This window comes from Kogia breviceps, chromosome 10, assembly GCF_026419965.1.
Source record: "Kogia breviceps isolate mKogBre1 chromosome 10, mKogBre1 haplotype 1, whole genome shotgun sequence".
Taxonomy (NCBI): domain Eukaryota; kingdom Metazoa; phylum Chordata; class Mammalia; order Artiodactyla; family Physeteridae; genus Kogia; species Kogia breviceps.
In genome coordinates, this window is record NC_081319.1 from 30,120,016 (window position 1) to 30,145,644 (window position 25,629).

The 25,629-nt window shown below is 44.4% G+C and overlaps 1 protein-coding gene across 17 annotated transcripts in view; it reads left to right on the top strand.

Moving 5' to 3' along the window:
* Positions 1–25,350, top strand: part of FHIT (fragile histidine triad diadenosine triphosphatase) — a 1,470,752-nt gene extending 1,445,402 nt beyond the window's left edge. For all 17 annotated transcript variants that reach the window (XM_067043100.1, XM_067043103.1, XM_059078075.2 and 14 more), the window contains 2 exons: positions 1,896–2,002; positions 25,046–25,350. In XM_067043100.1, coding sequence (XP_066899201.1) covers positions 1,896–1,997 — 102 coding nt within the window. In that variant the 3' untranslated portion in view covers positions 1,998–2,002; positions 25,046–25,350. The remainder of the gene's footprint in view (positions 1–1,895; positions 2,003–25,045) is intronic.
* Positions 25,351–25,629: the final 279 nt, after the last annotated feature.

A 25,629-nucleotide genomic window follows, 5' to 3' on the forward strand; every position in this document is an offset into this window, starting at 1 on the left:
ATGGACTTACAACAGACCTGAAGCTAGTATCAAAATGAAAATTAGTTCCTGAGTAGAAAAATAGCAATCCCGTTTGCCTCGCCTGTAGCCATTGCGTCATATCTGCTTCTGCAAGGAGGGAAATGACTTCTTAAGGTGGTTTTCTTCCACTAAGGAGAATTAAATCTATGTGGCAAAACGTAAAACCACCATGCTGGCAGCCAGACTCTGAGCGGAAGATCTATGACCCTCATAAACATATTTGTGTCCTGGTTATATGCTAATGAACCTCATTTAGGCTCAAACTTAGGCCGCCCGAGTAGAAATAGTGCTCAGCTGGAGGGCCAGGCTATTTATTGTTCCCTCACTGTTTTGCCTTCTGTATCAAAGTTTGCTCTGAAATAATGGGGACATTTCTCCATCTGCTGCAAGCTGCCGGGGTAAGGCGGCGGCGGCGGGGGGCGTCTCTGGGTTAGAGTGAGAGTGAGCTGGGCCTGAAATAGCGAAGTCCACTATTTTAGTCGTGAGGCTTTTTTCCTGAGTCGGCAGGATCCTTTGTCAAAGGATCTGGCTTTTGGGTGACGGTACCCGGTGAGCTGGAGCAGGGTCTGTGGAACTATGCACTCTTTGGTGGCACTGCAGTTCCTCCAGGATAGACTAAAAAGCAAAATTTGCTGGGGACACCCCTGGCACTACTGCTCCCCGCTGGGCGATCTCCAATAGGTGAATGAACTTCCTCGGAACTGTTTCTTCCTTGGTGAGGAGTTAAGCAGTGCCTGCCTTGTGTGTGGGCTATTGTAAGGATTAAATGAGATGATGCATAAGGAAATAATACATGAAGAAGAAACCGCCCTGTACATCATACTTATCATTGGTGCTATTACTTATAGCACCAATAATATACTTATTACCAATGAATACTACTTATCGTTGGTGCTATTACTCTGCCTTAATCTCCTCAAATGACTTAACACGAAACAGTACATTGTGCCTCCTGTAAGAACTTATACCCTCAGCATTTTACAGTGTCTAGAGCCATGCACAGGAATAACAAATTTAGTTAATAAAAACTAAATTGCAATAGGAGACTAAGGGGAAAAACTGAACTCTTCTAAAGAAGAGAGTTCTGACAACAGCCTCTCTCTCTGATGGAATTGAAATTTTATTCACTCAATATGTAAATCTGAGACATATACAAAATGTTTTTTAAATAAATATGGGTATCTGAAGAGGATTTTAAAAGGGTTCCTTTGTCTAAGACCAACTGTTCATTTTTTGATGCTTCCTCATTTAATTTTTTATTTAGTGTGTGTTTGTTTGTTTTTTACCGTTTGCCTGCTTGAAGCCTCTTTTAATGCATGTACTCTTTTATTTCTTACTCAGTACTCATGGCCCTTCTATTTATTATTCTCATAAATTAGCCCGGGCTGTTTTAGTTCGCTGAGCAAAACTGCTCAGAGCTCATATAACAGGCTAAGCCGAAGAGAAGAGGACGTAAACCCCAGGCCAGCTTGGGGAACGATTGTGGGTAGGTGGCAAACGTAATGCCTTCAGCGTCTGGGAAGTAAAACGAATGGGTGATGCTGGCCAAGCGCAATGTTCCAGAGTGGTGAGGGTTTTGGTAAATGGCAGGATGTCCCCCGTCTGTGACACCCACTCCCAACCTCAGCAGCTAATTACAAGGCGGTGAAGGGACCACATGTAGCAGCCTAATCTAGTTATTGTATTACCGAGGCTGGAAATGTGGGTTTGTACACAAAACCTCCCCATTTTCAAATTCTGGCAACTAATACACTGAAAAGAAAGACACACGCACCCCGGGCCTCTGATCTGCGAATGCTGTTTGGCCGCTCCCCCAAGACTTGTTCACGGAGATCCCAAGGGCCTATTAATGCGCCTAGTTTTCTTCTCCAAAGCTCCAGAAACACGACAAAGAGAAGGAGGACTCCCCAGCCTCGTGGAGATCGGAGGAGGAGATGGCAGCCGAGGCTGCGGCGCTGCGGGGCTACTTTCAGTGACGCAGGTAAAGACTGTACGTTTACTTCATCATCGCTCAGAACCCCACCCCCCCGCAAGAGCCTCACTCAAGAAATAAAGCGGATGCAGAAAAGCAGCCGCACCCACTTCCTACAGTGGTGGTTGCACAAACATTAAAGCCCGAGCGGGGGAGGAGCCTGACCCTTGAGGCGCTTGGTCCAACCTCGGGGTCTCTCTTCCCGTCTCCCCGTCACCTTCTACATACCGCTCTGGTCTGTTCCCTTCCTTGCAGCCCACCCCAGGCCCTCGTCCCCTCTGTCCACTGTCCTCTCCATTCCTGCCCCTCTGCAAGCCAATCTCCCTCCACAGAGCAGCTAGAGATAGTTTGTAAGGAAGGCAAACCCGATACTTTAAAACATCCGAACGCGTCCAGGGAGTCCCACTGTCCTCAGGCTCAACTCTCAGACTCCTGTCAGGCTGCAAGGAACCCTGAAACAGCTCAGCCACACCCGGGCAGGCTCTCCTTTCACTTGGGCCTCCTCTCCTGGCTGCTATTTGGTAAACTGGCCCCTTGGCTTTGGCGGCCAGGAAGCTCAGGCCAGGCAAAGAGAATTCTCTCTTTCCATGAATGATGTTTTACTAGTGGGAGATCACAGATTTAAGACTCTGAGAGAAAGCTATAGCCAATCTCCCTTCCAAGTTTTACACAATGTCAAGGGACTCATGCATCTTCTGAAATGTTTTAATAAATAGCGTGCCCATGAAATCTTGGGGCCTACCTTGAGTAAAAAAAAATTATTCGTTTTCTGAAATTCAAATTTATCTGGGTCCTGTAATTTTATCTGGCCCCCCTGTTAAGAAACCTCCTTAGGGATTATGGACCCCAGATGAAGAGCCTCCTCTCTAAATTGTTTTTCTTTCCTAAAATTGTCTGCTTCATCTGGTCTTGTGTGAATGTGTTTATGTTTTAAGCAGCTGAAGGAGATCAGATACAAATTAAAAATGCAATTAGTGAACAAATACTGGTAAGCAGTTGAATTATGTCAAATTGTATCAACCGCTTGGTGATTATGATTTTTAGCTAGAAAACACATTGGTTGTAGTAGTATGTTTTCATTTGGAAATGTAAGTCTATTTTGGTGAGTTTAAAATACAGGTGCATTTCTTGGTCTTTCTTTCCCCACCTCCTCTTTAAAGACCCAGTGTCAACTACCTCCCCCTCCATTACTGTTCACATATGCTGTGTGCTCAGGCCCTTGCATTCTAGAAAGCTTATTTCATTCTCCCATGTCACACTGGCTTGTCAGCTCTGCACCCAGTTGCCTGAAGGGATATAGCTGTGGTGGTAGCAGAAGCTGTCTTTGACATTTTATTTTTAACCTTTTGCACTGCTGTTCACCTTCTCATCTCTCCCTTTCTCTCCTCCACCTCCCCTTAGGAGCTAGCTAGTTTACCTAAGAACATAGGCCTATGGGCATGAATGCAAACCTTGTTCTATTCCTCTTCTGAAAGCCAGTGTGTCATTTGGGGATGTCCTGTTCAAATGGGGTCACCATTCTTCAGACTCAACTTTCTAGGCTGAATTTTTTTTTTTCTTTTTGGGTTTCTTATGTAATGGGCACTTTCAGGGAAAGGCAAGAAAGCTCCAGGCTTTTCCTGAGGCTTGCTGAATTGTAGGATTCTATCTTACAGTGTGTTTTCTAGACTGTTTAGAGAATGTAAACTTCTTACCCAAGTCTCCTGTACGCTTTGCTTTGTCGGCTTTTGCTTCTGTCTTGCCGTGAGGCCTAACTCCCCTGTCTGCCAGGTGAATCAACTTGCCCCATAAGTCTTGCCAGAAAGATATTTACCTTCACTTTTCACACAGGCTGTTGCCAGAGACCCTGCGCGTTTCTCAATGAACGAACATTAACCTCTCTCTCTAAGGGTCTTTTGCTACAGACGAAATAAACCACCTTCACTTCTCCCAGCAGTCAGGGGTGGCAAATAAGAACAGGAGGGAGCACACAGCTAGGAACTAGGTGGTGAGGGACTTGCACACGGGCCCTAAGATTCCACCAAGAGCATCCTCACCACCTGTAGTGTGAGAGAGGGACTGTATATAGTTCTCTTCAGAGACAAAGGGGAAAGGAAACATCTAGCAAACCTGATCATGGAGCTGGTCCACCTGGATCTTGGATACCCACTCTCCTCCCTTTTCAAAGTGCACCTATCCACCGAATGTTTACACAATGTTAAGGGGTTCGTGGAACTTTCTGAAGTTGGTTAACAAATAGGCCTGTCATGCAAGACATGGACATACCTAGACTTAAAACGTTATTGAGTATTTATCTGAAATTCAGATAAACTCGGCCTCTACAAGCTTTCCTGAGTCTACCCTCGGCAGCAAGTCAAGTCAGTGGCGGGCAGAGCCAGTTGAAAGGCTCTGCTGTTGCTCGGTCTGCACAGCTGCACGCTTCACAGCACACACACAGGCGGATACAGCGGGGCGCAGCCCCGGAGTCGATGACTATCGCCCACGTTACCGAGAATTTACAAGACCTGGGTTCTGTTATTTTGCCATCTCGCAAGTGCTGACAAAACTGAGAGTCACTCAGTGATTTAAGTGTTACTCTAAGGTAAATGGCAAGTAAGTGGTAGAGCTCAGACCTGAACCTAGTTCCACCCCGAAAGCCTTTCCCGTCGTCTCTCACCACCCACCTTTTGCACGGAAGAGCCCGTGTGTCCAGCCAGCACTGCCACCCTATCCCAGCCCCCCTGTACCTTCCAAATCGTCTCTTCAGCCTCTTCACCCGCTCTACTGGCCTCGCCGACTCCTCGGCGAGGACGTGCCTCCCCTGCTGGGCTTCCTTGCCAACCTGTTCATCACCTCCAGCACCTGCCTCCCCAGCAACAGACAGCCAGGCTGCAGTGGGCTGAGCTTGCACCAACTGACTTCCGGACCTGCCGACTCCTGCCCAGGTCACATGGCCTTGGGCATGTGCGGTGTGTTGTGCAAATTTCATTTATTCCCATTTTGTCATGATTTTTCTCATCTTTGTGTACCACTTACTACTTACCCGATTCACCTTTAAAATTTCAGGTTATCTTAAACTTTATATCTTAGCCTCAGTGAGAAACAAGTATTACTTATTATTAGAAGTTAAGCATAGAAAAAACATGAAAGATAAACAGTGCGGATGAATTCCAGCTCTGCATAGTTAGTTGCTTGCCTGTAGCTATCAGGACTGAGGTTGCTGGTCATCCTTAGAGAGGCTGGCACCAAACCAAGGCTCTCCATTTGCCCTATTCAAGAGGAGAATTACCTACAGAGGGATTCAGTGCAGATCAGCTAAAATGATCTTAAACAGGCCAACGATGCCCATCTTTGGAAAACAGCAGTAGAGGTCAGAATCCAAAACCTGACCAAGCCGACTCCAGACCCGCTCCAAGCCCTAAGCTAGTGCTACCCCGTGTCTCTCCCCCGGCACAGGGAGAAGCATGCCGGAGGCCAGAGTGAGCTTCCCTGGGAGGCTGCTATCTGCTACCTAGATGAAGGACTCCAGGCAGGAAGCCCTGTACCACACCCCACAGGCACGCTCAGTCTCTGGGCCGATTGGATCTGTTTGCCATTCGTCTACCTTAACAACCAGCGTACTGCCGAGAAGAATGTACAGTCTCATGCCCAGAGATGCCCTATCTAGGAAACGGGACTGTAATAGGCAAAGAGCTGCTCTCTGCTGAATGCTTGGTAGGGAAGTACCTAGCAACCGCTCAGTAAGTAACCAACCTTGTTCTACAGCTTCTTTATGCATAAACCCAGATTAATCCTCAGCATGACAAGACCGCCAGAGGACCACAGAGATAAACATTCCCAAACTGGAAACGGTTTCCTCTGCCTCCTGAAGCCATCCTTTGTTTGGTTCCAGGAATTCAGCATTTGCCTTCTGCTTAGGTCAATGTATGCATTGCCTCCCTCTATTGGACTGAGTTCCTGAGTAGGGGTTTTGCGATGGCTCTTTTAGTGTATGTTATAAATCATATTCGATGACAGTGGATCTGCATTTCTTATCTACACTTGCATCCTTCCTGGAACATAGTATTTTTCTCGAGGTACTTAGTACTTGGGTTTGCTGCCGCCACTCACGCTTGTTTATTATCACCTCCTGTCCCCACTCCCACCCCATGTTGTAATTGAGTGGGGTGTGTTGTTTGTAAAATACGCAAGCATCGCTCCTAACTCTGATAGAAAGGCAGAGCGGAGCAGGTCTCCACACCCTGCTGTGTCAGCAGAGTTCGTTTGTAATTCATCAAACCCTCCTCTGTGCGTGCCATTACTTTATAGATAATTGGTTGCCTCTCATTTACTCATAACACAGCCGTGCAATTTCAAAGCAACTGAGTCAGCCCAAAACAGCATTATTAGTAGCTACAGATGTACTGTCAAGGCAAAATTTTGACACTATAATTTTTTTTTTTTTTTTTGCAGTATGCTGGCCTCTCACTGTCGTAGCCTCTCCCGTTGCAGAGCACAGGCTCCGGACGCGCAGGCCCAGTGGCCATGGCTCACGGGCCCAGCCGCTCTGCAGTATGTGGGATCCTCCTGGACTGGGGCTCGAACCCGCATACCCTGCGTCGGCAGGCGGACTCTCAACCACTGCGCCACCAGGGAAGCCCGACACTAGAAGTTTTGAAAAATATCACCATGATTTCAGCCACTGGACCACACATATCATAGTCATGGATAGTCAAAGTGGACGGGAAAGGACAGGTTTACTTATTTAGCACACATTCTGGTCACTGAATTGTACCTTTTGAAATCTACCCCAACATCTTAGAAAAATTCGCAGCCTTCTCCAAGAGGGTCTCCTCTCAGCTCGGCAGCCTCCAATGAGAAAGACCCAAGGAGCAGAGATCATCATATTCGTGTTTCCTCAGGGAAGAGGAAGAGTTGACTTCAGCTCCTTGGCCAATTCAGTCCTAAACCCACTAGGTAATCCTCATGTCGGGGTGTCTTCAATACCAAGGAAAGTGTTGGCCAGCACCGCTTCAGCCGGTCCCCAGATTGATACAAGATTTTCCTTAGCATGGAAGTGTAAGAGACGATCCCTTGCCCTTGTTTAAGGCTAGTGATACTTTAGTATGTTCTAAAGCTCTTTAGATGAAGGATCCATTATCTTAAACAAAGATATTTTAGTTTGCTTTTTCTTCCTCTCCTGCCCATGTTTCTACTGGATTATGCTGCCTCTTCCCTCCTTCTGTGTAGACTATGTTTACAGAACCAAATTTCAGTAGCAAGGAATTAAAAACTCAGTTATTTGGATTAGCTAAATATAAATCAAGCCCCTATGGCCTACATTGGGAATGATAAACCATAGAATCATAGAGACTTTAGAAATAATCAAATCTAATGTCCCATTAAATGATTTATTTTATCATAACCCCAAAGAAGAACTATTTAGTTATACTTTACAAACCTCCCTTTATAAACATTCTTTTAGATAAGTCCACCCCATGGCTCCAGAATGGGTTTTTAGTTCTGTTTCATTATTTTTAAAATGCTTTACCAAGATCCAGCTTTCTCTAAAATGTCCCTAATAGTTCAGGCAAAAGATTTCCCAGGCCAATAATGGTTAAAAGAAACTACAGAACTGTTCTGTTGAGATTTAATTTGACTGGTGGTAGAAATGACTAGTGTCCTGTAGTCAATTTGAACTCTTCTGAATCTTGGAAATACATGATCCATCAGCAATGGAGTCTTTTTCAGAAAAGTGTAGTCCAAATGCCAAAAGTAATTTTTTAAAGTTTCAAGCTTGGGACTTCCCTGGTGGTCCAGTGGTTAAGAATCTGTCTTGCAACGCAGGGGACGCCGGTTCGATCCCTGGTCAGGGAGCTAAGATCCCACATGCCTCAGGGCAACTAAGCCCGCGAGCCGCAGCTACAGAGCCCACACGCTCTGGAGCCCACGCACCACAACTAGAGAGAAGCCCGTGCGCTGCAATGAAAGATCCCGTGTGCCGCAACTAAGACCCGATGCAGCCAAAAACTTAATTAACTAATTATTTTTTTTTAAAGTTTCAAGCTTTCCTTGCATCTTGCAAAATGATGATAAAGCCTATCATCACCATCATCTTCATCCTTATCTCATCTCCAGAAATGGATAATTTATCACATATCAATCTGCATACTCTCATATGGCAAAAACCTTCTAGAAATGTCTACCCACTCCCAAGACTTTTCTTTTTCTACTTGCTTCTCTCCACTTTTCCACTCTTCTCATTTTGTCTTTGTCTCTGCCAGAAAGGAAGGTGGGGGGAAAAGACCCTCCTAGAGGTCATGGGCAGTGAATATGAAGAAAGGCTATGAAAATTCACCTGAATAATCTTTGACTCATCATTTACTACTAGCTAATATTTATGCAGTTCACTCCAGCCTATGCCTAACATGCCCCTCAGCCACCTCTTATATAGTAAGTGCTCCATTATTTTGACACTCCAGGGGCATCAATCAAGTTATCATGTGGGCATGCAACCAATCAATTCAGGATACACTAGCAAAAGCAGCTCTAAATTGTGCTCCTTCTGGATTTAATACTTCTCTGAGGATCCAGAAGACACTGTAGTATCTTCTGCTACGTCCAATTTATAATGAATGGTGGGCCACAGAGCCTGCCAGGGCCCATCAGCTATGCCAACGTGTAGATACATTATGTTCCCTCTGGTTTCTATTTTAAAGATAATAAATGATGGAAATGTTTGAGTTATGAGAAATTAGTTCAAACAGTAATTAAAGAACAAAACCTGTAGGGCAGGCTGTCTTGAGACCACCAAAAAAGAAGTGTGACTTCTGCCTCTAACAGACCAAATAATTTGAATCAACCTACCCACTGTGTTCAACTAGAAAAATTACACAAGAGTATAAGAAAACATCTGTTAAAGGTAAAAAGGTATCACGAGAGTACAGGGTCAAGATCCAAGAAAGGACACAAATGCAGAGAGAGGAGCCCAGGATGAAGGGTTACCTTTCCCCTGAAGGCATCTATGAGTCTTAGAGAGGCAAATGGAGCTAGAGCAATAAAAGCTGGGGTGCCAATGGCAGGGCCCTTTCTAAATCTCCCATAGCTGGATGGCAATGTGAAGATCTGGGAAAGTGATACCCTTGGAAAAAGAATGAGCCAGATGTAAACCAGCCCTGGTATCCACTGCAGCCCAATTTCAAAACATATGGGCAGTTGAGAAAGTCTCAGTCCCAGAAATTGAAGTAAGGTGATTCTAAATTGCTAGTCCCATTGGGTTCCTGGAAGAAGCAAAGAAAAGAATAACCTCTGGAAGAAAATAAATCCATTCAAGATCTTAAATTATTTCTGTAAATAATTTTTTTTTCAAATAGAATGCCCAGTATGAGTGTGTATACATACACACACACACACTCTGCACAGTAATATGAGGAGACAAGTCAATATAAATGAGGTTAGAGTCCCCAGACACAGCCATTAAAATAACCACGTTTACTTTCTTTTGGGATAGAAAGGAACAGGTTGAAAAAAAATTCAGCAGAAAGCTGGAATCTATTAAAAGTACAGAGATGATGTGAAAAAGAACCAAATAGAAATTCTATAACTGAAAAACACAGTAGCCCAATGAATGAATTTAGCAGCATATTTTTTACAGGCAAATAGAGAATTAGTGAACTTAAAGATGAGCCATATGAAAATATTCAGAATGAACCACGAAGAGATGAAAGGAGAGTGGGGAAGAAGTATGAGAGGTCAGAAGATACAGAACATACTGAGAAAGTCTAATAGATACTTATGTACAGTTCCAAAATAGGGTTCTAGTGGAAGATATACTTAAAGAGATAGAGAATTTTTCAAAACTGGCAAAAGTCATCAATCCAACTAGTCAATACCACACCAAACCCAGAGTAGGGGGCATAGAATACGCACCTAGGCACATCATGGTAAAACTGCAGAAAATCAAATCCAAAGAGTAATTTGTTAGATTTAATAGTAAAAAGAAAACAAGAATAACTTACTTTCAATGGAGTAATAATTAGACCAAAGAGAACAACAGAAAAATCAAAAGACCAGGGAATGACATCTCTAAAGAGCTGAAAAAAATAGTTGCCAACCTAGATTCCATACCCAGTTCATATATTCTTATAGAATGAAGATGAAACAAACATATTTCCTGACAAAAGCTGAGAGGATTCACCACCAGCAGACTCATACAAAAGGAATTCTAAAGAAGAAGAAATCAAGTAGAAATTGGAAACAATTTTGAACTGAATGAAGAAGACTAAAACTTGTGGATGCAACTAAAGGTGTGTTCAGAGGGTGATTTACTTTTAATTATGACTCATATGCCTTTATTAGAAAAAAATTAAAGCTAAAAGTTAATATGCTACACATCTTTGTGGATATTACAGTCATTAAAAAGGAGAAGAGCATATAATGAATAATCTTAGACCAATAAGCTTGAAAATTGGGATTAAATTTATTTTTCTAGAAAAAAAATGCAGTTTACCCAAACTGACACAAAGTGAAAAATATGAATAATTTGATAACTATTAAAGAACTGAAACCTGAAATTAAAACCCTTCTCACAAAGAAAATGTCAGGCCCAGATAGCTTTACTGGTGAATTCTACCACACAATTACGAAAGAAACAAGAATCTGAATAAGATTCTCAATAAGAATCTTATGACTGACTGGTGGAACAAATTCTGCCAGAGAAAAGGAAAAAGAAAAACTTCTCCCACTTCTCAATTTGTTGTATGAGTTGCCTTACACATGTACCTGACAGGAACATAACAGAAAGGAAATAGATAGACTAATTGCACATGGAAACACAGATGCCTTAACCACAGATGTCTTAAAAGGATACCCTATAGGTAGACAGACAGATTAATTGCAATGTGTGTGCACAATCTATGAAAAGAGTAACACATTAGACCAATCTTATGTCCTTCACCGGACTAATAAAGGAAAAATGATAGGATCCTCTCAGTAGATGCTGAAAGAAAATTGATCAAATTCAACATCCAACTTCATAAACGTAAAAGTTCTAGAAAAACTAGAGCTAGGAAGGAATTTGTACTTAAGGATGAAATGTTGAACACTATTCATCTGAGACTGCTATGAAATAAGAATATTCACTATTAGCCCTGCTATTTCACAGTGTACCCAAGGTCCCAGGTAGTACAGTAAGGCAAGAACAATAAATAAAAGGATAGGAGGATTAGAAAGGAAGGAATAAAACTCTCATTATTGGTATACAATATGATGCATGCAGAAAACTCAAAAGAATCTACTGAGAGACAATTAAAATTAATCAGAAAGCTTAGCAAGGCCTCTGAATATAAGATCAACATATGCAAGTTTTGAATTTCTCGGCCATTGTCTTAGCTCAGGCTACCATAACAAAATACAATAGACTGGGTAGCTTCAATAACAGATAATTATTTCTTACATCTGGAGGCTAGAAGTCTAAGATAAGGGTGCCAACATGGTTGGGTTCTGGCAAGAGCCCTCTTCCTGGCCCGTAGCTAGCTACCTTCTCACTGTGTCCTCCTTTGGAAAAGAGAGAGTGAGCTTTAATCTCACTCTTATAAGCACACCAGTCCCATCGTGGGGCCTCTACCCTCATGATCTCATCTAAACCTGTCTATCTCCTAAAGGCCATATCTCCAATCACTATCACATTGGGAGTTAGAGCTTCAACATGTGAATTTTGGGGGGACACAAACCATCCATAAAACCACACAGGGTATGAAAAAATTTAAAGTCGCTTATATTAATATCAGAAATCAAATGCCTAGGAATAATTAAAGATATGTGAGCTTCTAGATAGAAAACTAAAATGTTATTAAGAGGCATTAAAAAAGAATTAAATAAATGGAGACATGAGTGACTCGGTTTTATAAAGACTCAAGTCTTCTCAGATTTACCTATAAATTTAATGCTACTCAGACTTACCTATAAATTTAATGCCATAATTTTTGGTGGTGGTGGGTTTTTTTTTGTAAAATTGGAAAAATTAGTTCTAAAATACTGATGGAAATGTAGCCAGAGACAATTAAAAGAACAAGACAGAAGTATAGGAGGGCTTACTCGAAAGGATATTGACTTATTACAAGGCTACAAAAGTTAAGACAGCATGGTGTTGGTACAAGGATAAATAGAGTGATGGAACAAACTAGAAATCCCAGAAACAGATCCAGGCATACATAAACACTTGATATAAGATAAAAATGACATCACAGAACTATGGGGAAAGGAAAATCTTTTCAATAAATGGTTCTGGAAAAATTGGATATCCATGTAGAAAACTAATGAAACTATACCCTACCTCATACCATATGCAAAAGTCAGTTCCAGGTGGATTATAATTCAAAATCCGAAGTGCAAATTTAGAAGGGAATATAGGAGAATATTGTCATGGTCTTGTTATAGGGCAAGACTTTTTAAATAGGACAGAAAGCATTATTATTTTAAAAAAGATTGATAAACTGGACTACATTCAAATTAATTTTGTTTATCAAAAACACCATTAAGGGAGAGTAAGAGAGAAAAATGCAAGATACAGAGTGGGAGAAGCTATTTGCCACATATACAACCAATGAAGGGCCAGTATCCAGAAGATAATATTTTTAAAGAAAAGAACCAGAAAAAAATGTATAAGCCAATTAGAGAAAGTCAACAGCCTAGTAGAAAATACAAAAGGATTTGAGCACACATTTCATAAAAAATAGGTCTCAAAATGGCCAGTAATCCTTAGTCATCAGGGAAATGTATACTTTAAACACAATGAAATACCACTATATACCCACCACAATAGTCAAAATTTTAAATGACTTACAATATCAAATGTCTGCAAGAATGCAGAACAACAGAAACACAAAAGAATACATACTGTGCGATTGCATTCGCATAAAGTTCAAAAACAGGCAAAACTAAATTATAGTGTTTAGAGATACATTCATTTACAGGGTAAAATTATAAAGGAAAGCAAGGAAGCAATCATCATAGAATCAGCCCAGTGGTTACCTTTGTGGAGGAGGCAAGGAGGAGCTTGCGATTCAGGAGGGGAGTGTGGAGTGAGAGGGTGGAAGGGCTGGCAATGTTCTGTTCCTTGTCATGGGTGGGTGGCAAGACACGTTGGCTTTGTATTAATTCTGTAAGCTCTATACACGCACGCACACACACACACACACACATACACTTTTCTGTATGTGTTATATTTCACTGTAACAAGGACTAAAAATCAGATAAATGAAAAGTTTTAAATTAAGGACAAAAGAAAAGGAAGGAAGAGATTGACTTTAAGGTATGGTTCAATTGCTGGCTGGATGTTCAATTATTCCAGAATAAGTTTAAACAGAAAAGAATAATTGCCACATATATGCTTCACAGACACTCCACTACTGAAACGGAGCAGGACCCTACGGTCCTTCCCCCACGCGTCCTCAGCCTGCCTTCTGTCTGTGAAAAAAACTTTAGCGGAAGAATAAGTTTAATCAGACAAGCGAGAAAATGCAGAAACAAAGGAAAACAGTCAAACAGGACAAAACAGTAATAGTTCAGTTAGTAAACAAAGCCAAGAACCTTTAGTTCCGCCTCAAGGGCTACAGATAATATTCACAGCCATATCCTGTGAGCTGTCTTGTAGATACTGAAATCCCCAGGAGGTGGGAGAAGTCAACTACATGATGACTAGACTGTAGCCATGTTAGAAGCTGCCACAATTCCGAGAATTGGCCTCAAGGAAGTGGGAACAAACCAACACTGGAACTAAAGACTAACTGTACCTAAAACAGTCAAGATGACACTGGTCAGACCACCCCATGACCAGTTTCAAGGTGACTGTCAGAGCTGACTGTGCTGTTTCTGCATGTAGCCCCTTCCCCCTCAGCCTGTAAAAGCTCTTGCCCACTGGTAATGGCGGGTGGGGCAGGGGGAGTTGGCCTTTGGACAGGAGTCCGCCTCCCTCCCCACTTCCCCCCCCCACCCCCATTTGCCGGCATCCAAATTAAAGCAAACTTTCCTTTCCACCAACCTTGCCTCTTTATTGGCTTTTGAGCGGCGAGCAGCCAGACCCCCTCTGTCAGTTACACTGTTACATCAGAGAGTCGATTCTCCTCGTCTTGGCCATCCTCCCTGACTTTAAGGGACCACGCTGGCCTAGAAGATCATTATTTCAGGAACTGAGGAGGGGAAACCACCACAGAGGATGCTTCATTATTAATGATTCTTAATGATACCACTTATGGAGAGCTCATTATGGGCAAGTTATACCAAGCACTTCGCAGGCTTTATTTCAGTTAAACCCCACAACAACCCTCTAGTATTGTCCCAATGTTCACATGTGGAAACTAGGCCTACGGTTGCTGAAGGACTTTCCCAAGGACTCTCAGGTTATATGTGGAGAGTCTAGGCAGCCCAGGCAGTCTGACTCCGGAGCCCACACTTACCTTTACACTAAAACTGGTGGGTCTCTGTACAGAAATGTCCTCCTCTGCTTAAATCCTAGCTAACTAAAGACAACAGTTGTACAATGAAGCTGAGGTGCAAGACGTAGCTTACTCTTGCTTCTTCACTAACCTCAGGAAAAGTACCAGTATTTGGTGATTTCTGTGCTGGGGGCTTTGCACAGGTCACTTTATCCAGTCATCACAACCACTCTGCCAAAGAGACAGTGCTGTCCTGTTTCCCTATGCAGCATCGGCTATGGGCTGAATATTTGCCTGAAAACTAAAACTGCATATGATGAAGAGGAGTGAATCACAGCTAATCCACCGTGGACCATATCGCATAAGATGTTGCATTCCTGGAATCAGTGAGGACTCCCAAGGGCTCCACTCAAGACCTTTCAGTTAGGGTTTCCTTTAGAGATAGGGGGTTTTCACCAAAAGTCTATAATTAGCCCTTGGATTTCAAAACATTTAGAAAACAGTTGAGAGAGGCAAACAGAAAATAGGATGGGTGTAGCAGACATGGGACTTCGGAACTGCCAATCCCTCCCAAAACCACAGTTGTAAGCATGTGACTCCAGCTTGGCCAGTTAGAGAGCTTCTCAACCGTTTGGTGTATGGACATAGAGAGAGAAGCCCTAGAAGGGGTGATATAGACTAGATTTGAGGCTACTGGCAGTCATCCTGCTCATGTTTGGAGAAGTCTGATGCAGGACAAGCCCCCAGAGGAAAGGGAGACAAAAGATAAAGGGAGGAGAAGAATTGTCTACAGCCACCCCATCCTTCATAGCTAAAAGGTCGACAAGGCACTTTTCTCTGGAGGCTCACTTGAAATGGGGTTTCCTTGCTTGGCATCAAGAGTCCTGGCTACAACATGGACCCAACTGCTTGCCTCCTAGAGGACCTCTTTAACCTTGAGGTTCTAGAACTCAGTCACCAACTATTTGTTAAGATCCCACTTGGAGCCCAACACTGTCTGAGGCACAGTAGGTGAAGTGCATCCCTGCCCCAGAGATGCTGATGATGAATCTGAGGTAACACGACTGATTTAAGAACAAGCAAGCGTGTAACAGCATTCTGCGCAAGTCGGCAGTACAGTGTCAATCCTACCTGTGGCCAAATCGATTTCTCTACCTTATCCCACCATAAAGTAGTTGACTTTGTGTCAGTTGTGTCTACCACCCCGTGCCCACAGACAATTACATGCCCTCCAAGAGCCAGTCCCACGGTCTAGGATTAGCCAATCAGTTTTAATGTGTATTTAAGAGATTTTTCGTAGTGTGCGAGTCTTGCGTTAAGATGATAGATCACGTAATAATTAAAGCATTAGAAGAGCCCAACTGAGGATTCTCTTTCCACCAGCAGATATCTTTAGGTCAAGAAGGGCTATAAAAACCGGCACATCATTTTCATTCCTTTAAGACAGGCAAAAAATGGCTTTGAATGTAATTAGATGTTCTTAGCAATTTTCCTCTAAAGCTCCATATCGTGTTCCAGTGAGGCTCCAAAAAAGTTAAGAACTGTGGGCATTCTGAGCTGCAAGCTGACGAGGTGGTATTGTTTTGAAGAAGTGAAAGCCCATGATATTGCATGAATCATTTTTTAATTAGAAATAAGCCAGAGTCACAGATAGTTATGGGAAAGGGAAGCTTGGTAACAGGTCTCCTCTTAGAACTCTGCCCCCTCTCTTATCTCTCTGGCGACTCCTGCAGATTCCAGAGTTATCCATTTGGAAAAAGGAATATGCTCAAGGCAGTGAATCAGCATTTATCTGTGACACCCCTATCAAGGGTTTGCTTTATACTCTCCTTTCAAGGATCTGTTGTCTATCTGAGCAGGTTTGTTTTTTTTTTTTTTCTCTCTTTTTAAGTTTGAAGATCTTGTTTGTGGTTAATTTTTATTTCTTTAATCCTTCAAAAGAATGACACTCAATGGAAATGAAAAGTAGTGCAAAAGTTTAAAAGAAAATTATTTCCAATAAAACCTAAGAACTCCCCTCATTCTGGGTAAGGTTTCATGATGCTGCAGTTAAAAGTATAGCTTCTTTATATAGAAACTGTTGACCTGACTCTTAAAATACACATCTAGACCCTCAAACTCACCCGAGGTCATACAAAAGAATGAACATATCAAAATAGGAAATGTGTTAAGTTTATGATCCTTTTAAATGGGACATCAGATCATGTCCCTCCCCTATACTTCGTAAAGCCAACCAGGACCTAATCACAGGAGGCCTTGTAGGCCGCAGAGAAGGACTCAGGATAGAATCCAGTCTCATCTCCCCTGACTCTGCCCCACACTCTTGCCTCCAGCTTTCCTGCTCCCTGGCGGTTACTAGATTATGTCAGACAAGCTCCCGCCTCCGGGCCCTGGCATTTTTTTGTCCCTCCTTTCCTCTCCTTTCCTCCCTCCATTCTGTATTTGACTGAAATGTCCTCTGCTCAGAAGGGCCTTCTGCAAGTTCCCAACCTAAAATAGAGTCCCGTTTCCTCCTGTCCCTTAAACTTGCCTTATTTTTCTTCATAGGGCTCACGATCACCTGTCATCATATTATAGACTTATTTGTTTGTCTGTACCTTCCACTAGCGAGTAAGTGTCCGAGGACAGGGCCATTGTCTTTGGCACTTAGAACAGTGCCTGGCATCTCAGGGGTGCTCAAAAACACTGAGTGAATGAATGAGTGACAATATTTCTTTAGAATCTAGACCTTTCTCTGGGCCAGGTACTACACTAAATACTTCAACTGTGTCATCTTTAGTCCTCATAACAACTCTATGATGTAGATGCTACTATTTTCCTGATATGTAGAGGATGGAACTGAGGCACAGGTGGGCAAAGTAACTTGACCAAGGTTGCACAGCTAACAAGTCACAGGCCTAACTTGAGCCCAGAGCCCATGCTCTTAAATATTAAGTCAACCCTTTAGATACCCCCAGGGGTCCCCCCACCCCCAGAGCAGCTTCACTGTGTGCTCCCCCCAGAGCCTGCACCCCAGGATACTGTCTTAGAGCAGTGCTGTCCAATAGCAACAGAATGTGAGCTACACATGTCCTTTTACATTTTCCAGAAGCCACATTAAGGACAGATTAAATTAATGTTAAAAATATGTTATATTTACCCAATATATCCAAATTTAATCATATCTTTATAATATGAAAAGTTCCTAATATAAAAATTATACAAATATAAAAAATTAATGTGATATTTTATAGTCTTTGTTTGGAGTAAGTCTTTGAAGGCCAGTAGATATTTTATACTTTCCGCCCATCTCCATTCAGATTAGCCACGTTTTTTTAATGCTCATCAACCATGTGTGGGTGGTGGCTACTATGCTGGACATGGCACTTGTGAAAAGGGGTTGACCTCTGGAGTTCAGGAGATCTGGTTCCAATCCTGCACTTACTGTGTGACTTTTTCCCAGCTGTTAAACTGGGGTTCTGATATCTATGCCACGGGACGGAAGTGAAGATTAAATGAGTTTTCCATATGTAAGGCTGCACACCTCTAGCACAGGAGCTGGCCAATCGATGCTCTGGACAGATGGCCTTCCCTCCCACTCAGAAAAGAGAAGCTTCTGAGCACAGCCTTCAGGGCCTCTCTCCTCACTCCAGTTGAGCCCTTTGAGCCAGTGCCTCTGCTTCCACTGTCTTGCCAGGGGTGGGGAGGTCTCCAGTGAGTGGGGCAGGGGGGGTCCCTGGCTGGAGGCCTTCTCCCCTGGACCATCCACCTGAGCTTTGGAGAAGAGGTGAGCCTCCTAGCCCCCTTGCAGGGCACATTTATAGGGCTCTGCATATGCCCAGGGGTCTCTTCCTGGACAAAAGAACCCTTAAATCCCCACGGTGAGCAATCAGCTCTCTCTCCTATCAGCGGAAGAGAAAGTTTCCATCTCCCTACTGAGAAAAATCTGAGACTCTGAGCATCTTTGGGCTGGAAGGGAGTTTAAAGAGCCATCACTTCAAACTGTTGTTTTACAAAGGAAGGAACTGTGGTCTAGAGAGCAGATACAACTTGTTCAGGCACACACAGTGATGGCACAGGCTTAAAACTAGACCCTTTGTATTTACAGTCTACCTGAACACATGTAGAGATGGAGCCATAGAGATTTCCCTATATGGGCAGCTGACACCTCTGTACGGGACACGTTCGTCTCTGTCTTTTCACAATCTGCATTTCATTCACAGCACTAGGAACTCGGGAGAAGCAGGGTAGTGTGAAATAGTCTCTATTCCCAGTAGCCTTCAACTGTGTTTTCTTGCCAGTTTCCAACCCTTGATCTTTTGGTGCCACGTAGAACTTGAACGCAATTCACGTTAGCCTATTTGTGAGTAACCGAAGTAAACCAAAACTTATTTGACCATCTGTTTCATAGCATTAAAATACAACATTAAAGATGTCATCTCTGTTTTTGATGAGAGGCTCTGCTTCAGGTAACAGACTTTTACCCATTAGCCTAAGGATTTTTTTGGATTGCAATCTCAGCTTACATACAAGGCAAATGGAACACAGTTCTGTCAACTTCAGTGCCTTTTAAATGGTAGAAAGGAAAAACATAATGACCCCCCATTAGGCTGTTGAATGTGCTGAACCCCGACAAATTCTCACCGTCACGATCCTTGAGTATTTGCCTATAATTCCTCAGCAAATATACCTTTTATTCAACTACAGAGTTGTAGACACTCCAGACACAAGTGCCATTAATTAAATAACACACTCAGCAAACTCTCAGAGCCATTAATTATCAAAGGTAGCCTGTTCCACGCTTGGCTCAAAAATTCTATTATAACCGGAGAGCTCAACTAGAGCGAAGGAATATGCTGGAGGAAGGTCACCCTCAAAAGCACGATAAGAAGAAGCTGCCAAAGTAAATGACAAAGCACGCGGGCCTCTTAGCTTTCCCTTTGCCCCTTGGAGGATTTGAAGGAAGGGAAAGTGTTTCACGTTGTAGGGACTTTCTTTCTCAAAATTAGTTTCGTTTGTGGAAGACGGAAGGAGATATAAAGTAATCCTTTTTCATTTCCACTGCGTCTTGGGGAAAAGCAATATCAGCGAAAGATTTAGAGACAAATAAAGGCTGTTCCTCATCAACTCCGTCAGAACGAGGAAGCCTTTTAGGGAGAGTCTTTGCGAGGCACGGATACAGGGAAGTGGATGTCCCGGCAGCAAACAGGGGAGACAGAAGCCTCACTGCCTGCAAGTGGGACACGAGAACATGCCACGGAGCAGCAACCCCGAGGTGACCCGGGGTGGGTTTTGCTCCGCCCCGCCTTCTCCCTCCCAACACCTAGCCTCGAAGCCTGTGTGGCTTCATTGGCCAGGACACGAGGGGATCGAAGAGGAGATAAGCCCTGCCGGGCTGCGGTAAATCACTCACTGCCACAAGCGCTGGCATCATCTTTCCTGCATGGTCACTATTCTTTTGTGTTTGGCTTTAGCCCTTCAAAGAGAGGAGTGACAGTGCTGACTCTGTGGCCACTCCATAAAGGACAGCCCCCGGGGTGAGCCCCGGCCTCGCCCCAGGGCAGAGGTCTGCATCTCCCCTCCTGAGGGGGGCTGGCCACCTGGTGCCCGGAGCTCTTTTCTGTGCCCCCCTCAAGGTGACAAGTGAGGAGGATGGGGAAACAGACCCTGTTTAAAGGGAAGTTAAGTAACACCCTCTCATAGGAGGAAGTTGTGTTATTAATCTACATGTGTAACCAGCCACAGAGGAACAGTTTTTTTTTTTTTTTTTTGGTTTGTGTGTTTGTTTTTTTTGCGGTACGCGGGGCTCTCACTGTTGTGGCCTCTCCCATCGCGGGGCACAGGCTCCGGACGCGCAGGCCCAGTGGCCATGGCTCGCATGTGGGATCCTCCCGGACCCGGGCACGAACCCGTGTCCCCTGCATCGGCAGGCGGACTCCCAACCACTGCGCCACCAGGGAAGCCCCAAGAGGAACAGCTTTGAGTGAGAAAAAGTGCTGCGAAGTTGCCCTGTTCTCGAGTCCATCCTCACTTCACTGGGTTTCTGGCCACTGCACTTGGGGAAGGGTAACCCCTTCCTGGCTGTGAATGGAAGGATAATTGCATCGCCTCGGTTCATAATCAGAGTGGCTCTCTGATCCTTCCCATTTCTTCTCCCCCAGCTTCTTTTTTACCCACGTACTGTAAGAGATTGCCATCAGCAGCTTTTGTGGTCCAATTTCTGAGACCAGTTTATTAAGAAAAAGCTGAAAAGCAGGGGTCAGGGGCGCCTGCCCTTAGAAAATGGCTCACCTTGCTTTTGGTGTAAGCAAAATGACTTTCCATGGCTGTCTGCCTGTCTCTCGAGCCTGCTGCAAACCAAGTTACTTTCTTTAAAAAAAAGAGAGAGCTATTACAGAGGAATTTTATGTTAGGGTCTCACAGCTTTGTTCTGTGGGCGAGTGTAGTTACTTTGTTTTAAAACCATTTCTGTGTCAGCTTCGGGATGGACGCAAAACAAGTTAATTTATTCATCCTTGTGGGCAAGAAGCACTACCTCTGATGGACAATACTTGTCCTGTACGTGTGGCTCTGCTAAGAGGGCAGAGGACAGACAACCTCAGTAGAAGCTGAATATTTGCCACGGAGGCTCCTGAAACCTGTCTCCAGCAACTGAATTGCTTTGGGCCTTTGGAACATTTTACTGGGAGCACACTCTGGAATTGAATGAAGACGGAGACAGGCCTGGAGGCTTCACCTTCACACTTAATAATTCCCTGCCAGCCCAGGCCACACTCCAGATGGTTAGATCAGAATCTCTAGGGCTGGGGCATTAGTTAGACCTCCCCAGGGGGTCTCAACCACAAAGCAGCCTAGGTGAGAAACACTGCTTTCAAGAAACAGGAAGGCAGATTGCTTTTTTATGGTCCCAAAAGTTCCTTTGACCCTCTACCAAGGTAGATTACCTGGGGTCAGCTCCCACCCAAGTACATCTTTAGAAAGAGAGACAGTGATCTGTTTTCTCAGCTTCAAGACAGAAGGGGCCTCCTCCCCTGGGCCTCTAGGATGTAGGAGGGACGGGGTTAATAGGAAAGAGTCTCCTTCATTGACACAGTAAGAAGAGGTTCCCTTGGATATACGCAGAGGGTGGCTGGAACTGTTGGAAGCAGAGGACTCTGCCCCATTTTTTTGTGGAGAGAGACTTTATGGAAGCCTGATGACACCCGCATGTTTACGGAAACATTGGCGAGGTTCAGTTCAGCCCCCGGCTGGGATCCCCTGGCCCCCCTGCTTTTACCCTGTACTTACTCAGGCAGCACAACAAACTGCAAATTGACTCCAAAGACTTTCCTGAAGGTTTCAGGGAGAGATGGGTGGAAGGATTACAGCCCACACAGCAGATCTTAGTCAAAACTTACTTACATATATATGTGTTAGCACACGGTATTTGTTTTGCTCTTTCTGACTTCCTTCACTCTGTATGACAGACTCTAGGTCCATCCACCTCACTACAAAGAACTCAGTTTAGTTTCTTTTTATGGCTGAGTAATATTCCACTGTATACATGTGCCACATCTGCTTTATCCATTCATCTGTCGATGGACACTTAGGTTGCTTCCATGTCCTGGCTGTTGTAAATAGAGCTGCAATAACCAACACACCACTGTAAAGCAATTATACTCCAATAAAGATATTTTAAAAAAAACAACAACTTACTTACATCTTCTTCATCGGACTGTTTTATTTTCCTTCCTAACTCAAAGCTCCCCTCTCCAAAAATCTCTTCTACCCTGCAGAGCCACGGGGCCTCCCTTCTGTCTCCATTTCCTGCTCTGTAAAGCCAGCCCCTGCTCTGAGCTTCGTGATGCCACCTGTTCCTCCTCCAGCATGGCCTTGCAGGGGGAGGGGACAGTCCCAGCTCATCTTGACTGTGTTCCTTAGGAACACAGAAATACTTGAAAAGCACGTGTTCGGGGGTATCAGTCAAACCTCAGACATTCTGGGCTTCTGATCTCAGAACTCCAAAAGCCCACATTTTCTGGACTGCTCACCTGGCACCCGATTATCTACTGCCTTGCCTCACCCTGTGTGATGGGTTTCCCCAAATGGGCTGGAAGCACCTCGGGGATCTCATGATTCAACTCTCTGCACCCTCCTTAGAGCCTTCTTCATGCTTCAGTAAATACATTTGTTGATACGCCCACATAGCATTGAAAACACCACTGCCTAAAGGTGAGATCAAAGGGAAGTGGAGACATGAAGGGCACGTAGTACATGTAGTCCAACCAGAAGATGGCAAGGTGAGTCCGTTGCCCAGATGTGCCCTCCTGGATAATGAGGCCGAATCTCTCCCCTTGTAGCTGAGCACTGACTTTCACTTGCTTTGACGCTCGTGGGCCTCTGCTGCCTGGTGGCCTGTGCCTGGCAGTGCAACACAGAGAGTAAGTAGTGATGAGGACAGTAACAGAGGCTCACACGGGTGGGTCCTTCTGATGCGGTAGGCACGGCTCTGAGTGCTTTACGTGTGTTCACCCACTCAGTCCTTCCCGCAGCCCCAACCTTGCACGTCTTACGTCCCCCCCCCACCCCCCCACACACAGCCAGTAAATGACGAGGCTGGGCTTCTGCCCCAAGTCTCAAAGTCCGACATGTTCACTCGCTGTGCTCTGGCAATGAAAAGCGGACTCTGCCTCCCACAAGCTTCCAGGCTAGTTGGAGAGAAGGAACTGCCGAAGACAGAGCCTTAAGTAGCCAGGCAGACAGCTTGAATGCCAAGGCCGTGTGAGGCATGCTTTGCAGAAGCATCAGAAGCAGACAGACAGAAGGCCTGCTCAGGCATGGACGCACAGGCATCCAGGGAGATTCAGAAATTACAGGGTTGGTGTCGGGAAGGGCGGGTGAAGGAAGTGACACAGGGCCACAGTGTTCAAAAACCGAGGGAAACTTCTCCTAGGACATAAATCTGCCCTCGACAGGTGAGGCGGAGGAAAAGAAAGGGCACATCCATTTTCAGGCCTGCACAGGTGCCTCTGACTCAGAGTCAAGAATCGTTCAAGGACAAGGGCAATGATGAATGATGGGGAGATGACGCATGTGTGCGAGCAAGACAGGTGGTGCTGGGAACAAGAGGGGAAGATCCCGGCGTCACACAGGAATGAGACGGGCCCCCTTCTGCAGGGGGTGGGGAGGATGCAAATTCACTGGTACCTACCCCCTACTTTCCACGCCTCACTTACAGACATCAGTGGACCTGGGGAGGCGGGGAGGGGATCCTGAACCGAAGTGTGAAGGCTGAAGCAGAAGTGAGTTGGTTTCTGTGTTCTGGATCCTGGAAGGGAGCAGATGTAATTCCAAAGGGATGCCCTGCCTGCCCTTTGCTCTCTGGCCTTCTGATGAACTTACAGAAAAAGTACAGCGCTAGACTCACTAAAAACTCGCTCCATGAACCAGAGGCTGAAGTGTGTGCCCGTGTGTCCTCACCCAGTGGGGTTGAATGGGCCCGTATTGAGGTATTGAGCATGTCCTTGAACTACACACCAGAACGAGCAGGAAGCTGGGTCTTTGCACCTGTGTCCACAGTGTTGCACTCAAAGTCATAAATAGCGAACAGTAAGTGAAAAGCCATGTAATTCTTCACTGAAGTCTCTGGAAAACCCTGAAGGAAAGTCCATTTGTGCTTCTCCACAGTGGTTCTTAAAATCTCTTCATATATCACACCCATGGTATCTGCCCCTAATATCTCCTAAGGGCCCTTTCTTTCAACCTCCCCCAAATTGTATGAAATCTAGCCTGTAAAATTCTGTTCTTTCTCCCCCTCCTATTTAATTGTCCCTTTCCTGGAATGGTCTGCCCTTGTAATGTCCTCCAAGCAAGTTAGCCCCAGCTAATCCAGCTCCTGACCACACCCACGTTACTAATCCCAGTAAGTAAGGCCCAGAAGCCAAGGCTCCGACAGGTTCTCCTCTGGGGTAAAGAGAGGGTATCATCAGAGCCATGAAATACATTTCTATGAGCTAGGAATTATCTTTATTTATTTTTTTTCCGCATATAAGATTAAAGGGCTTCCCCCACTTTCCTATTTTATAAGTAGAAATCCTTTGTTTTAGGCCTGGCCTAAATCCTTCAGGTAACTTGGCCTTGAAGCAAAGCTGATTCTACATGCTACATACTAGCTCAAGAATCCCCCCACCCCCAGTCCAGGGCCGGGTGCCTCAGACTCATATGGAGGCTTGTTAACAAGCACAGATTCTTGGCCTTCTCTCCACACCTGCTAATTCAGAATGTGGAGGACAGGCTGGAGAAATCTGTGTTTTTCTTACAAGCTTACCAGGTACTTCTGATAATGTCTATGGTTGAGAATCTATTCTTATCTAATTCAAGGTCTGAATTGGCTTCATTTTGTATATAAGACTTGCGTCCTTAAAACAGATTAAGAGACCATGCGGTTGACCTCTGGGGCCTAGGCTGCGGGCAGAAGCCACAGAACAGGTGGAGATCCAGGGAGTACTTGCATCAGCAGGGCTGGAATCCACCTATGTCACCCCACCGGCCCACATCTGTACGGCTTCGTGTAACATGTCGATGGCAATCTAAGAGATCGGCAGGAAGCAAATTTACATTTTGTTTATTGCCGTGATTCAAAAAAAAAAAAAAACGCGATTTGTTCTAACTAAATATCTGGTTTATGTTCTGTCATTTCCAGGCACCAAAGGAACTCAAACAAATCCCAAGGCATAAGGAAATGGGCCTCGTGCTCTAGGACCCTGCGACACTGAAAATGAAGCTGAGCAGATTTTATTACATCCTACAATTCGCCAACCTTTTGCAAAGCATTTTATTATGCTTGTGGAAGCAGTCGGGGTTATGTTTCAATCACAATGACTGACAGGCTGCCTTCAAAACGACGGCATCCGTGGCCCTTCCACACTTCCTTGGCTATGTACTTAGAATAGAACCTTTTCTAAATTGTCCCTTGGCTTGGATGGAAATAAAATGATAGTTAAAATATTTAACTTGCATGTTGGCTAACTTAAAAATTGACATTTGGGGTCCTCTCTGAAAGGCACACCTGAGGATGCTGATCTCTCAGATATCCTGTGCTTCCTGTAAACCAAAGGTTCGTTAAGCTGAGAGAAGATTTACAGAGTTTCCTTCGTGGTAGGTAAGATAATAGAATGAGAAATGTCCACCTTTTCCTCGGTTATATTCTCCTCCTGCCTTGGGTGCAGAGAGGCAGAGCTGAAAGAGCTTAAGACGGCAAAATTAGCTTCAGGAAACTAATAAACA